The sequence below is a fragment of the Mixophyes fleayi genome, chromosome 6, assembly GCF_038048845.1.
Source record: "Mixophyes fleayi isolate aMixFle1 chromosome 6, aMixFle1.hap1, whole genome shotgun sequence".
Taxonomy (NCBI): Eukaryota; Metazoa; Chordata; class Amphibia; order Anura; family Limnodynastidae; genus Mixophyes; species Mixophyes fleayi.
In genome coordinates, this window is record NC_134407.1 from 208,137,416 (window position 1) to 208,153,258 (window position 15,843).

Here is a 15,843-nt window from a genome sequence, read left to right on the forward strand (position 1 = left end):
AATCTCTCACCTCTGCTTTGCTTGAGTGGCTAGATGGTTTACAACTTTGGGGCTTCAAACTCCTCCGAGATGCTTATCTATCTAGTTTCAAAAGACTCTTTGGCAATTGCACAGGTCACTTAGGCCAGTCAGCAAAGCATATGTTGAAAGGTTATATATAATATTCACAGTGTCATACATGAATTCAACAGAAAATAAAAATCAGTCATTAGATATACTAAATAATAAACATAATGTCCGACTGCAGAATTGTATCTGCGCCAATGAGTTAACTCCTCACAAGCAGTGGCAGAACTACAAGGAGTGCAGGGGTGTAGCAGCTACAGGGCCTGGAGCTGAGGGGAGGCCGACCAGCCCTCCTTCCTCTAAGGCCCCTGCATTTCCCTGATTACAGAGGCTTCCTCTGTGCAGCCGGATCATGAGCAGAACACGTATGCTCAGAAGAGGCTGAGTAAGCGGCTTGAGCGGTGGTGACCACTTTGCCGATGCTGAGAAATCTGATGCAGACAATACTAACAAAAGAAAAGCATTTTGAGGAGAAAACAACAGGAATATACACAGACTTACCTGAGCAGTGACTCTCCAGATATCCGATGGCAGCAGAACATTGACAGAACCTCTTCCCGAATGCACAGGTTTCCGGAAGTAGTTTCTGACGTCAGTGCGCCCTGAATTAGATTAAATTTAAAGCTGCAATGTCAGAACCACGCAGTTAACAGTTAACCTGCTGGGTCCCAACATTGCCGCTTTAAATTTAAATTAATTCAGGGTGCACTGACGTCAGAAACTACTGCCAGACACCTGTGCATTCGGGAAGAGGTCCTGTCAGTGTTCTGCTGCCTTCGGATATCTGAAGAATCGCTGCTCTGGTAAGTCTGTGTATATTCCTGTTGTTTTCTCCTGAAATCGCTTTTTTTTGTAGGTGTTGTCTGCGTCGGATTTCTCAGCATCTGCGAAGCGTACCCAACTTGGCTTGAGAGGCTAAAACATAATTTCCTGACCTCACATTTTGCTGAGGGGACCATCCTTGCTCACAAGATACGAGAACTATACGAAATAGTGCAGTTTAGCAAATTGGGAGGGATTTTTCTCTTTTATTTTTTTTCCTATTGAAAATGTGGACATCGAAAAATTACCCCAGGCAGAAAAGTTATCTATAAAAGTTGGAATGGGTGATGGTTTTTGTTGTAGTGTGTTTTTTAGTTTAAATTAAGTTTCTACATTTTGCTAAGTATGAGATACATAAGCGTAAATATATAGATACTGGAGTCTAGGGGAGGCATTTTGGTCAGCTTTGCTCTGTTCTTGTGCTCAGTGGAAAAAAATGCAGTGTCAGCAAACCCTAGGACCTCTCTTCTCTTTCTAAGATGCGGAGACCAGCAATAGTATCTACAAAAGTATTTCCACTGAGAATGTTCAAACTGCTGTGAAACCCAATTAAAAATAGTCAAAATAGAAAGAAAAAACACAAACAACCCTACCATCCAATCATCTGTGTCAGGGTGGGGGACTTAAGTGGGTTTCAGAGGAGAGTCTCTTATATAGACGCTCCTCTGACCTCTGATTGGCCGAAAGTTTCAACCAGTCAAAGTGCCTGGAAGAATTAGATATTTTCTCCACCAGTTCTCATGTAACTGATTAGTTGAAGCTGTCAGATTTATAAACACGTGGTGAGAAAGAGCTTTATATTTTATTACCACCACTCTCTATTTGAGCTTTCAACCAATTAGAAGAGGAAAATCTTAATAAGAGACTCTCTGCCGCGAATCAATGCTGCTGAAGGAAGAAATATAAAAGTCGATGTTAAACGAAATAAGACAGCAAAAAAATAGAAGAAAGAAGACAATAAAAGAAGATGGAAGATCAGAGAAGATTTTTTAAAACAAGGGGTGGTTAGTATATTTTATATTATGTTATGCTAGTTATTTATTGGGCAGGGATTGATTTGACCCCTTGCCCAAGATATAGGGACTCTTGAGAGGTGGTATGGCTGCCATCTCATGTGGGTTCCAGACCTGGCTGTGATGAGCCCCTGCACTTTCATTGTTGACACTGTTTATAATTAGTATAGGGAATCCAGGAAGGACATGTCAACAATGTGGCAGAGTCTCAGTTTCATTTTAAAGCATATGTATATATATATATATATCAGGCAATTAATTTTATTGTCTAAGCAGCACCATAGAAAGAAAGGCTAATAGAAAGTAATGCATCATCTGTTCTACTTTACTGAGCAATATGTTTTGGCGTGATATGTTTGATCAAGAAGATTGCAGTTGTGTTGATGTTATAGGGGAATGTTATATGATGTCAGTAATCAGAGATGCAACAATATTTTAAATGTCCCATGTGATGCCATGAGTGAATGATGTAATCTGTTATAACCTTATGAACTATATCACAATAAACCGTGTAAAAATTACTTCACTCCATTATCATCCATCATGACTCTGCCCAGTGTGGACAGGTCCCTGCCTCTCGCAAGATCAGTCCAGTCATCTGGTGCAGTGACTATTCCCATAATTTGATTGGCTACAGATTGTTTTATCTACATCCACTTCAAAACTGAGGACAATGCAGATGACCAGGAGAGGAAAACTGAATATAATAAGTTACTCAAACCCTTGCAACTGCACTTTATAAAGTCACATTTGTTTATTTATTTTGTTTATAGATTATTTGTTAATTGTTGAAGTGAAATAATAATAATAATAATAATAATAATAATAATAATAATAATAATTAATTTACATTTTTCGAGGGATAATTTATGATGAATTGGCAGGGGAGATTCAAGTGTTTTGGGGTCCTGTTAAAGTGGAAGGTGAACTGCACTGGATTAGGTTTCTTTTAGTGTTACAAAAGGTCAGAGAAATGTCTGTTCCATCTCTCACTAGGATCAACAAATATATACTGTATATGCGGTGTTAGCAGTTTTGCTGAAGCCAATCTGTAATTATTATTATCATTTATTTATATAGTGTCATCATATTACACGGTGCTGTACAGGCAATATTTTAATCATATATTGTATTTGTTCAAATCAGTCCCTGCCCCATTGGCGTGTTTGCATAGGTTTCCTCCGGGTGCTCCGTTTTCCTCCCACACTCCATAAACATACTAGTAGGTTAATTGGCTGCTATCAAAAATTGACCCTAGTTTCTCTCTCTCTCTCTCTCTGTCTGTCTGTGTGTGTGTGTGTGTGTGTGTGTGTGTATGTTGGGAATTTAGACTGTAAGCTCCAAAGGGGCATTGACAGATGTGAATGAGTTCTCTGTACAGCGCTCCGGAATCAGTGGCGCTATATAAATAAATGGTGGTGATGATGATGATTGGAGCATTCAGTATTACTTTTGGTAAAGCTCAGTACTACCTAATTCAATAGACATCATCATGGGCGTGGGGACCCTAAATATCTGAGACCTAGAATCAATGGAAAACTCCTTTACTGTTTACACTTAAATGACAATTGCACTTCTGAAGACCCCTGAGCCCCAGTGTAAGATCTAAGCTGGGGACAAACTCACACTTCTCTGTGCCATGTTCAGGGGCGGGCTGAGCCGGGGGGGCAGGGGGGCATTGGCCCCCCGGGCCGCTCAGAATCACGGCTGTTAGGGCCGCCCGCCCCCGGAAGTAATATAAATGTGATGCGGCCGCCTGTGCGGCGTGTGCCCCCCGGGCTGACGGACGTCAGCCCGCGCCTGGCCATGTTCCCGTTAACCAAAGGAGTGGGTTAGATTAACAACTGAGATGGCGTGTGACATAGGGTGTTACCCAATTCTGCAATGTGTCATGAATAATATATTGAAGTTCTCTACACAATATTGCAATGATAATGGTGTTACATTAGAAATAATACCTATACAATAAATATTATGTTTTACAGCTTTTTCAGATCTTCGTGGCTCACTTTCAGCTTGCGCTTGGAATTGTCCTAATCTTTGTTGGTGGCAGGAATTATTCTTGGCTGAGTTACATCATCTTCTGGGGACCACCGTTTGTATGTATTTATCTACTATTCACATAAATTTTATGCACAAATCTGTGAACATTTTTTTGAATAAAGAGTAATGGTTTGTTAAAGTCATAGATACAACTTTGTCCACATACAATTACCATCAGTGTCAATTATAGACAAACTGGGACCCTGTTGTCTATAAAGCAAAAACCCATAATACATGATGGATACGGGAACAGTGGCTATGTGTAATTTCATGTACCTCATTGACAGCCAAATTGCCCACTGCTGCCGATCCTACCTGCAAGTTTCTCACAGTGCCTGAACTTGCTCCATGTTCACCGAGTTGGAGCTGATTGCATTTGAATGAATTCCAGTTCACAGTGAACAGCGACCAGGGCAGGTTGTGGAAACACTTACAGTAGGAGCAGGTCTCAACTAATTTGTCCAAATTGTAGGAGCCATCTCCAGAAGTTAAAAATATCATATGCTGAACCAGTAAAATACACTGAGCTATATCGGGCCCGCGCCCCCGTTCCAATCAATAATGCTGCTGAACACTTTCAAGGGCCCCCTGGATGCTGAGGCCCCTGGGCTGTAGCCCAGTTAGACCTCGAGTTAATCCGGCCCTGACCACAGATGGCAGTGAGCAGACAGGATGTTTGGGGAAAGGTGAGTGGCTGACACTGAGGTCTAATTATCAATAGACTCCTTACTCCAGTGATAAGTAGGATTAAAAGATGCATTACATTTATTAAAGAAAACTAAAAAAAAAAAAAAAAAAAAACTATATTCAAGAATGAATCAATGTTGTAAAGAAAAAAAATCTGTAATCACTACTCTGGTATTGCAGTGTTAAAAGTACCACCACAATGCTTGTAGAAGTGCTTGTATTGCATCACCATGAAAATATTTTGGAACCCCCTCTAAAATCCTGAATTTGCTTTATCTGCTGCCAAGGATACAAAAGTTATGTCTGGTGACAAGTCAAATATGCAGAGCCATACCCGGTGCCACATTTACAACACAAACCAATAAATGCTAAGCTATATCTGGTGCCAAGTCTGAGCTGAGCTTGTGTTGAGTCTGATATGCTGAGCCTTATCTGGTATCTAGTCTAAAATATAGAGCCTTATCTAGGATCAAGTCTAATATACAGAGCCATACCTGGTGCCAAGTCTAATATGCAGAGCCATACCTGGTGCCAAGTCTAATATGCAGGCATACTGTGTATCTAGTGAAAAGTCTAATATTCAGTCTTGTCTGGCCCCCAAGAAAAGCTGCAGACCCATATCTGGTGCCTAGTCTAAAATGTAAAGCTTTATCTGGTCTCAAGTTTAATCTGCAGCATTATATTTGCTGCAAAATAGAATATTAGTAGACTTATCTGGCATTTGGTCTAATATGCAGAGCCTTATCTGAAGCCAAATTTAATGTAGAAAGCCATACCTGGTGCCAAGCATGTGATTGGCATACAACAAATTGCTTTTTGTACACAGTGCACTGTATAATTGAAAGTATATAAATAAGTAATTTAAAATAACATGGCGGTGAGACCATTTCCCCAAATCCATAACCTCTGCTATAATGCATTTAGTCTTAGACTGGTCAGCACACACCTGCTGACTCACTGATCAAAAGGGTTGCAAAAAAAACAATTTGCCCTCCTCCCCCTCAGAAGCTACTGACACCCCTCTAAAATACACTGGGGCTCTTCCCCTCCCCATTGGGCTTTAAAATCCAGGGTATTGAACACGATTGGAACTGAAAGTTTGGAACTCCATGTAAAACCTTTGCCACCAAAGTGGCTCCGGTATAATAGAAAGTTGATTTATAAGGTGTTTAACTAATATACTTGTACTCTGCAGTATATCGTTTCAGGCTTTCTGGCTGTTGCTGCTCACACCATTACTACTTGTAAGCTGGTGAGTACAAGCTCTGTACATGTGTCAGCATGGCGATAGTGTCACAGAACACTATTCATCAAATGCAGCTGTAAAATGAATATGTGTACAGTATCTATTTACCTTTTATATAACTACTCTACCTTTTCCTTTTCTGACCTCAACCATGTCTAATTGGTTTCATTAAAATGCTCTTACCTTCCTCTTGCCCTTATTCTTAAAATAATCTATCATGATCGCTGTCCTATGGCCTCACTAAGCCTATGTGGCATTTGACAGTATGTAGTACTGTATATATGATATGAAGGTTATTCAATATACTGAGACTTTTCTCTACACAGGTCAAAGCAGCCATCATCTTGCACTCCATCAGCGTTGCAATTTCTTTCACCGGGCTTACATTATGCTGTGCCGATGTTTTTAGAATATACCCGTGTGGCTTTAGCTGTCCTTTTGGTAACGTAAGTATCATTAGCTCATTATGGCAGTCTATAGGATATATTTAATAACAAAGAGATAATTTAACACATGCTGTAACCCTCAGAGAACAATCAGATATACTTTTTCATTAGTGTGACTAAATAAGACTGCTAAACGTTGATATGGGATACAACTTTTTGCACTATGTTATAAAAAGAGCTCAAGGGGTATATTGACTAAACTGCGGGTTTGAAAAAGTGGAGATGTTGTCTATAGCAACCAATCAGATTCTAGCTGTCATTTATTTAGTACATTCTACAAAATGACAGCTAGTATCTGATTGGTTGCTATAGGCAACATTTCCACTTTTTCAAACCCGCAGTTTAGTAAATATACCCCCAAGTGTGTTTACTTTGCACTTGGCTGAGTTTGCATAAAAATAACATTTACTATCCATTAAAGTGTAAAAGATGACATTGTGATAACATGTATTTTATAAAAGTTTAACTCTGTCACACCGAGCCATCAACAAATGCTGACTTAAATATCTATAATAGTCCATTATCCAAACGCTGTTCATAAATGAGTGCAGGCAGTTTAAGGGTTAATGGGGCTGTAAACTCCAAAAATGTATGCACTTAGTTGTTTATAGGTACATGGATTTATGTTGTATCATCTGGAGCTAATGAACTCACCCCTTCTCGCCCCAGTGGCCCTGGGGTCTGCTCCACGCAGCTGTTTTTCCTAGGGCCCCATGGGTCATCTTACTATATGTGAGGTTTTGAAGTGCAGTAGAAGGGAGAGGACCAACCAGAAGACAGGTCAACCACTGGCATAAGGGACAAACACAAATGAAAGAGGTCTCCGCCCACATATGGCACAGAGGTTCCTCCATGCCAGTCTCCCTCATCTGCTGGTGTTTCCCACCACTTACCTGAGTGCTGATATATATATAAATCGTCCTCCAGGCACCTTCAAGCTTGATGGAGTTCCTGGGGTCAGTCAGGGCTATAGATAGCTTTGAATGACCTTGAAACTCCAAGTGGCAGGTAAGTTATGGGTGGAAACCCTGCTTTGCTTAGGTATTTACTGCTCATAGCTATGAATGAGCCCAGTCCTGTGAAGCAGTGATAGCAGCTTTGACATTGTATGACTGTCACGTCTGCTGTCACCAAGAACTTTGGAGGACCTCCCAATAACTAGATACCTTCAGGCAGAGCCGTAACTTAGAATTCTAGCGCCTGGGGCGAGAGAGACAAATGCCGCACCCTAGCCCTCAATTTTAACCAAATGAACCTAAATATTCCTAAATTGCGCCCCCCTGCAGCGCTGTGCCCTGGGCGGTCGCCCCTGTCACACAGCCCTAGTTACGGCCCTGCATACAGGTAATCCTTTCTTACAGCAGCTACCCAAAGCAAGAAGAATAGATAAAACAAACCCTATATTTTTAATTTAAAGTTTTGTCTATTGTAAATGTATCATTTTTATTCAAAAGACTTAGGACAATATAGTTTTTTCATTTGTTATCTTCATAATACCTTTATACCCTCCCAGAGCTCAACTTTCATTCTTAATTATTTGTGATAATTCCTTCACAATACAATAGTTGTGGGCATGACCAAGTTTCAAATGTTATATTTGGCATCGTTGGGGGGGTGTCCAAAAATAAAGGACCAAAAATAGCAGCTTTTCCTTCCTAGGATGCACATCCTCTAACTTTCATATTAACACCCTGAATCAATGCTTACTATATTCTCCTAAGTCTTATAAGTAAAAATTATATACATTTACAATAGACAAAACGATAAATTAAAAATATAGGGTTTGTTTTATCTTTCCCTCTGGCTTTAGGCAGCTGCTGGAAGAAAGGATTACCTGAAGGTATCTAGTTATTTGGAGGTCCTCCAAAGTTCATGGAGGATCTTCAAAAGGCATCCAACATCTGCTTGGCTCCTCAGTTAATATTTAACTCTTTCATTTTCCTCTTTTTTTCCTATTTAGATTAGGGTGATGACAGTGATAACACCATCAGCTGTATTCAAGAATAACCAAGGCAATAAACCAATGTTTGAATAACCTACTGCTGTTATAAAACTGTAAGGGCTTGAGTCATTAAGGAGAGCAAAGCATAAAAAAGGAGTAACTTTGAACCTAGGCAAAACCATGTTGCATTGGAGGGAGGAGGTAAATTTAAAATGTGAGGACAGATTTTTTTGTTAGGGTAGGGCATATCCTAGATCCATTTTAAATTTCAGTGTAAAAATAAAGCTATCATTTGTGTGCTACATGTAAAAGAGCTAGCATTTATCTTATGTGCAAAATAATAAACTAATTTGCACCCCTTGCATTGTAACATGGATTGTCCCAGAGAACATTTACTCCTTTTTTTGCCTTACTTTCCTTAATGACTCAGGCCCTAAATATTATATATATATATATATATATATATATATATATAAATATATATATATATACAAGTTAACCCGTGCATGATACTCATGCATTCTAGTCAAATCAAGATACTTAAGGTCTTAAAAAGGTACTTGTCATGCATTTGGGTCTAGCCCAGGCATCCTCAGGGGAAGAGCGTTACTTCCCGACGCAAGCGGCCTTTTTAATGTGTGTTCATGAGGTAAAATTACCTCACGAAAATGAGTTTGACCCCTCAACTCGTAAATTTAGCCTTTACTACCCCTCCCACGGGGGGAAGGGGGGATGATGGAAGTTAACTGACTTGACTATTCTAATTTTTTTGTCAAATAATGTCAGTATACCAAATTTCAGGTCAATTGGATGAGCCCTTTCTGAGAAAATAGTTTTTTCCACACACACACACACACACACACACACACACACACACACACACACACACTAACACATGCCTCTACACATGTGTGTTCATGAGGTAAAATTACCTCACGAAAATGAGTTTGAGCCCTACCAAATTTCAGCCCTTTTTGAATTTTTTTTCCCACACACACTAAGAATTTAGTAGGTCAGTGTATAACTCTGCCCAGCAGGTGGCGCTGCAACTTGGTTTTTATTTTCCACACACAGACGCCACTAAGCATTTATATATTAGATATATACCGTAGATACTCGTGTATAAGCTGAGTTTTTCAGCACATTTTTGTATGCTGAAAAAGCCCCCTCGGCTTATACACGGGTGAACTTACCCGGTGTCCGGTCCCTCGGCTCTTAACTTCCGCAGTGGAACGCATGTGCGTTCCACTGACAGAAAGTTTTGCATTTGGAACTGAAGTTTGCGTTCCAAATGCCGAACTTCCTGTCTGCACATGCGTTCCACTGTGGGGGTAAGTAAAAGGCTGAAATCTCTCTCTCTCTCCCTCTCCCCCCCTGTGGTTTCCCCTGTTGCTAGAATTTCAAATACAGGAATGTCACCTGTAAAAACTATGATTTATTTTATAAACCCAATGATCTGCAGATGCATCAATTTACATTACAAAAGAGCACCCTAGGGTATTGCTTAAATTATCTTTGATTTATTTATGTTAGGTTGTACCCAATGATTTTATAATCATTTATGTACTGTTCTTTATGCTTTTGCTAAAAGTCATATATATATATATATATATATATATATATATATATATATATATATATATATATATAAATATATGTAAAATATTGTCACTAATAAACAATAATCACAGTTCCTCTGTTAATCATCTTTCATTGTATCTGCAGATGGGAACACTATCTATTATTTCACTTCTTCTTATGACTAATCTGGTGCAGTTCAGTATGTCCAGCTACATTGTTGTCTATGGATTCCGCTCTCTAAAACATTACTCTGAGGATCCTCCACAAGTAAGTACGGTGTAACATTGCAAAAAAAATACAATATATATGAGAAAATGCACCACTTTGGTAAAATATTAGGGTAGCAGAGGTCACCAAGGATTTCCATGTCCATTTAAAAGTGTAAGGTTGCAGGTCGAGTGCTTTTATACACGACACAAAGTTCCAAGATGGTTTTTAATATCATTATAATGTAATCCTGATACATGAGTAGTAGCCTTTGCTAAAGAATCCATTCTATGATTATTTTTATTGCCATTTTAATAAATTATGTTTTTGTATATTTACCTTTTCTGGTTAATTATGCTTTTTTTACAGGGGTAGTCTAAGTCCTGATCACTAGTGATGATAATCTCATAAGCATGTTATAACATGCAATCGCAAGCAACTGTAAAAATGCATTTTATTTTCCATAGATAGTAAGTACATCCTAATAAATGTGTTTCCCGTAATTTATTTATTTTTTTAACTATTTTTTTTACTGTTTCATCATTAATTCCTTAATGATGACATTAATTCTCTTTTTTTTCTGTGTGTTCTTTTGGCGAATTTATAATCCACATAGGTATTGGATGTATCCTGCAGCATTCTGTGTAGTAGAGCACGGCAGACCTACACCCTATTCATCAGTGCATGTATCTTGAGATCCGTTCCTTGTTGAATTCGGGAGTGCGCAGAGCCGATTTACGCGCGTTTTAAAACAAAAACACGTTGCACTCAGTATGCGTACCTTGGTGAATCAGGTCCCCTGAATGTTTTCTCCTCCCTGACCTAAATGCCGGTCTACCAGACATCTGAACCCTGGGGAACATACAACAGCAGCAACCACATAATAAGTTATAACAAACACAACAAACTGTAAACCACATGTTAAAAAACAAACATTGTAGTCTTATAGTCCCCTGAAAATATGTTTCAGTTTTCCCAAGTGCTGTCTTTCATAAATGCAGAGATTCCCACATCTCAATTTCAGAATTGCATTCTCAAAGATGCAACAAAGAGGAAAGAGTACTGAGGTTATCATGCGCAGTTTGGTCATGCATTTCCCAAAATAGAGCTACAAGCTTTAATTGCATGGAAAACTCCCATCTGTGTGACTAAGGCTGGGTACACACTACAGAAATTTGCTCCCAATGTGATATCTATAGTGATTTTATCGCCAACTGAAAATAAAAAGTCCCGATCAGTATGTAGATTCATGTGTACACAATATACACATTTTACATGATTGACCATCAGATCTGTGCTCTTCATCTGTCATAGCTATCGGCTGAAAAGATTGTGGGGTAAATGTGTCATGCTGAGAGTTTTCCGACGGGTTTGAAAAGTGGAGATGTTGCCTATAGCAACCAATCAGATTCTAGCTATTATTTTGCAGAATGTACTAAATAAATGATAGTTAGAATCTGATTGGTTTTTCAAACCCGCCAGAAAAGTCTCAGCTTGATACATTTAGCCCCATGACTCTGTTCACTCCATAGAGGACACTGCCGATCCTGAGGGCATACACACTGCAGAATTGGAACGTCTTTGTTCCATCGTTGAATGAGTTTTTTAGTCCAGTTTAAAAATCGAATGAAACAAATATGAATGGAATGGAATGGAATGATAATCGCTCATCGCTACAGCATACACACTAATGCAATATCGGACTGAACGGATGTTTATCGTGTGACTGGCTCAATGATCGGCTGGAAAGCTTGTTGTGTGTACCCAGCCTAAGTAAAGGACCACCCCAATGTGAGAGCCTAATCTTGACAGTACGCTACTGGGCACATTGACTAACCTGCCACAGCACAACGATAAACCCACAATCCTTATTGAGGCAGTCACACACACGCGTACACACACACACAGTGTAATAGACAAAAGTTTTGAGAGTGACACAAATATTATTTTTCACAAGGTATGCAATCTCCATTCCAGTTCATCCCAAAGGTGTTTGATAGGGTTGAGGTCAGGGCTCTGTGCGGGCCAGTCATGTTCTTCCACACCAAACTCATCAAACTATGTATTTGTAGTCCTTGCTTTGTGCCCTGGGGCACAGTCATGGTGAAATAGAAAAAGGTCTTCCCCAAATTGTTGCCACAAAGTTAGATAAAATGTCATTGTCCAAAATGACTTGGTATGCTGAAGCATTACTGTTGTCCTTCACTGGAGATAAGGGGCCTAGCTCAAACCCGGAAAAACAGCTCCATACCATTATCCCTCCTCTGCCAAACTTCACGGTTGGCATAATGCAATCAGGCAGGTAATGTTCTCCCAGCGTCCGCCAAACTTAGACTCACCCATCTGACTGCCAAACAGAGAAGCGTGATTCGTCACTCCACAGAACACGTTTCCACTGTCGGGGTACCGAGGCTTGAGGCCCTACTATCAATCTCTGATAACCTGATTTCCTATGTGGTATTTTGCCGTCGACAGCAATGTGGAGAAATGAAACACAAACAAGGTGTTGCAGTTTCAAAATCAGCTCTGAGGGTCCATGCAAGCTGATCCTTTATTATACATAGTGACCAGCATTAACTGGTTAACGACAAGGACATATAAGGAAATCTCTTTAGCTCAGCAAATATACATATAAGCCCACATCCTCTGTTCAGCATTACATGCTTTTCCTGCCAGCTGCTTCCTTCAGTCTGGCTTCCTGCTGCTGTCTGTTTCATAGGAAGCATCTGTTTTTTTTCTTCAAAGCGTAGTCCTGTATAGTTTTTTTAAGGCATTTCACATATATTTGTACATCTTAATAACTATCAATTATTTTATACTCTCACACCACTGCTCCACATTCCAGTGTCGGTGGGCTTTACACCACTCCATCTGACGCTTGGCATTGGTCTTGGTGATGTGACGCTTGTATGCAGCTGCTCAGCCATGGAAACCCATTCCATTAAGCTCCTGACACACAGTTTTTGTGCTTACATTATTGCCAGGGGAAGTTCAGAACACTTCAGCTATGGAATCAACAGAGCGTTGGCAACTTTTACGCACCATGTGCCTTAGCAGTCGTAGACCCTGCTCTGTGATTTTAAGTGGACTTCTGCTTCATGGCTGAGTTGCTATTTTTCCACTTTCTAATATTATCACTTACACTTGACCATGGAATATCCAGCAGGGATGAAATTTCACAAACCGCATTATTGCAAAGGTGGCATCCTATCACAGCACCACGCTTGAAGTCACTGAGCCCTTCAGAACCACCCATTTTTATATCACAAATGCTTGCAAATGGCGACTGCATGGCTAGGTGTTTGATTTTAAATACCTCTGGCAACGGGTCTGATTGAAACACTTCAATTCAATAATTAACAGATGTGGCCAAATACTTTTGTCCATATATATATATATATATATATATATATATATATTTATTTGCTAATGGCAAGATTGGGGGGGGGGTTGTTTGCTGGGTCATATAGCAAAATTTGTTGAGACCTGGGGATATATGTCCATTCCCTCTGTAGTCCTCCACTCTTTTCATAAGAGGAGCTTGCGCAAAAAATCCTGGTTTGCTTCAATTCAGTGCACAGTATCATACCCTGCACAAGACTTTAATTTGAGCCTGTCTGCCTTAAAAAATCCAAGTTTAAAGCCAATATAACTTAACTAGATTCTTGTCTGTATTTGTTTCACCATTGTCACTATTTATATCACACAAGTTAGAGTTGTGATGTTTATGACTCTAAAATTGTACTCACCTCAGTGAATGAAAAAAATACTTTTTGCTTTAGCAATTTAAAAAAATCTAAACTGTTGTATTTGTTGAATAGTGATTTGTAAAATGTCAATAGTAATTCTCATATGATCTGAATTTGTTTTATATTATATATTATATTTCTTTTGCCTTTGCATGGGTACTGTGTATGGCATATATTTCATTAGAATTTCATTTGATAGTGGAATTTCTCGTTGCAGATCCATGCTGTCCAAAATCCTGGCATTGTTTTACCAGACCCTCCAGCATATTCTGAAATCACAGCAAATTTTCCTCAAGCACCAGACTTTTTTCAACCTCCGGATTTTTCTCAGTCACCAGCCTTTCCTGAACCCCCAGCGTTTTCTCAGTTACCAGCCTATACTCAACCTCCAGCGTTTTCTCAGTCACCAGACTTTCCTGAACCTCCAGCGTTTTCTCAGTCACCAGCCTATCCTCAACCTCCAGCGTTTTCTCAGTCACCAGACTTTGCTCAACCTCCAGCCTTTTCTGAATTACCAACCTTCCCTCAACCTCCAGCGTTTTATCAATCACAAGCCTTTCCTAAAACAACAGACATTTCTCCACCACCTCCTTATTCCGAATAACAGATTTCAATAGCTCTGCCTTTGGATGTGAAAAGCAGGGTTTGGACTGGGAATAGGCAGAAAAGGTAGCAACTATGGGCAAAAGGAATCATGAAGATTTAATTCAAAAACTAAAACTCTCTATTCCCTACTACTGAGGAAAAGCAACAAATAATGGCAGCAGGGCAAAAACCATTGCTCCATTTTCTAACATTAATAAAACAAGAGAGCTGTTACCATTCTGCGCTCCGACCATGTGGTGATACAACTGAGAGTTGTGCAGATTGATTGACTGCTTTGATTTGAGTTTCGTGACACCTATATCCAACAACTAATAAACAAGATCACAGCACTTTACTGAGATTAAAGGCACAGTAATCCAGTTTTATTTTTTTCTTATAGTTTTAGTATTTATCTGTGATAACTGGACGGAACTATTTGTGGCTTCTATGCAAGTGTTATTAACCCCCATTCCAGAATTTAAAATGCATAGCTTGCATCATCTATTTATTTGTCCTATATCTTCTCCAGAACGCCTCTGTTATGCATAATGTGGAATTATCCCCTCACAATGCACTTACTTGGTATAATCTAGTGGTAAGGGGCTGATCTATCATGATCTGGGTATGATGTAATCTCATTGTGTTATGTTAGTCTGTAGAGAGAGATAACATAAGTCTAGAATGTTCGACCCTCTGTACTAGACTCAATTAAAATGTACCTGTCATGCAATTAAACAAATCAACTATTTGCAGCACAGCCTGAAATATTGTATATTTGCAATAAACAGTTATTAACACACAGACCATCATAGTTCTGAAAGTTAGAGTCAGACTGGCCCACTGTGATCAGTCTGATCCTGACTGTCTGAGGGCCCTGCCTAAGGGCCCTGTTCTATTTTCATAGGGGGTGGAGCCAAGATGTGCACTCAGAGCCATCATGCAATTGCTCCACAAGCTACCACTGCTGGGGCAGAAACTCCTCAGCAGCCTCTGTAGTCACTGAGCCAATCAGAGCATAGACATGCCCCCTAATTACACTGCCGGAGCCACAGAAGAAGCTGGTGTCAGACACATCATTATATCTAGAGGCACATTTATGGTGATTGTAATATAATTTTCTTTGTCTAATAATAAACACATTTTGCTAATATAAATTATTATTTCTGGGTGCAAATTAAAGGCAAACCTTCTTTATTGCATACAGCACAGATATCTAGTTCATGCAAGAATAGACATCCCAATATGAGTAAACATACAGTTTATATAGCCCATGGCTGGCACTTATCCAAATTAAATAAATAAACAGGAGCAAATTCCTTAATGAACAAAGCATGCATTACTACAGGGTAGTGAGCATGTAACCAGGAACACATAAATGCTACCATTACAAGAGAATTGACTTTTAGCGCCTGTTCAGATATCCTTCTCACAGGATGAAGGAAATCTGTTGACTGTT

The 15,843-nt window shown here is 39.5% G+C and overlaps 1 protein-coding gene across 3 annotated transcripts in view; it reads left to right on the top strand.

Annotated features, from left to right (window-relative positions):
- The window catches only part of LOC142160577 (uncharacterized), a 65,140-nt gene extending 49,951 nt beyond the window's left edge, over positions 1-15,189 (top strand). For all 3 annotated transcript variants that reach the window (XM_075215441.1, XM_075215443.1, XM_075215442.1), the window contains 5 exons: positions 3,887-4,000; positions 5,827-5,883; positions 6,204-6,323; positions 9,991-10,113; positions 14,020-15,189. In XM_075215441.1, the coding sequence (XP_075071542.1) occupies positions 3,887-4,000; positions 5,827-5,883; positions 6,204-6,323; positions 9,991-10,113; positions 14,020-14,406 (801 nt within the window). In that variant the 3' untranslated portion in view covers positions 14,407-15,189. The remainder of the gene's footprint in view (positions 1-3,886; positions 4,001-5,826; positions 5,884-6,203; positions 6,324-9,990; positions 10,114-14,019) is intronic.
- The last annotated feature ends 654 nt before the right edge of the window (positions 15,190-15,843 follow it).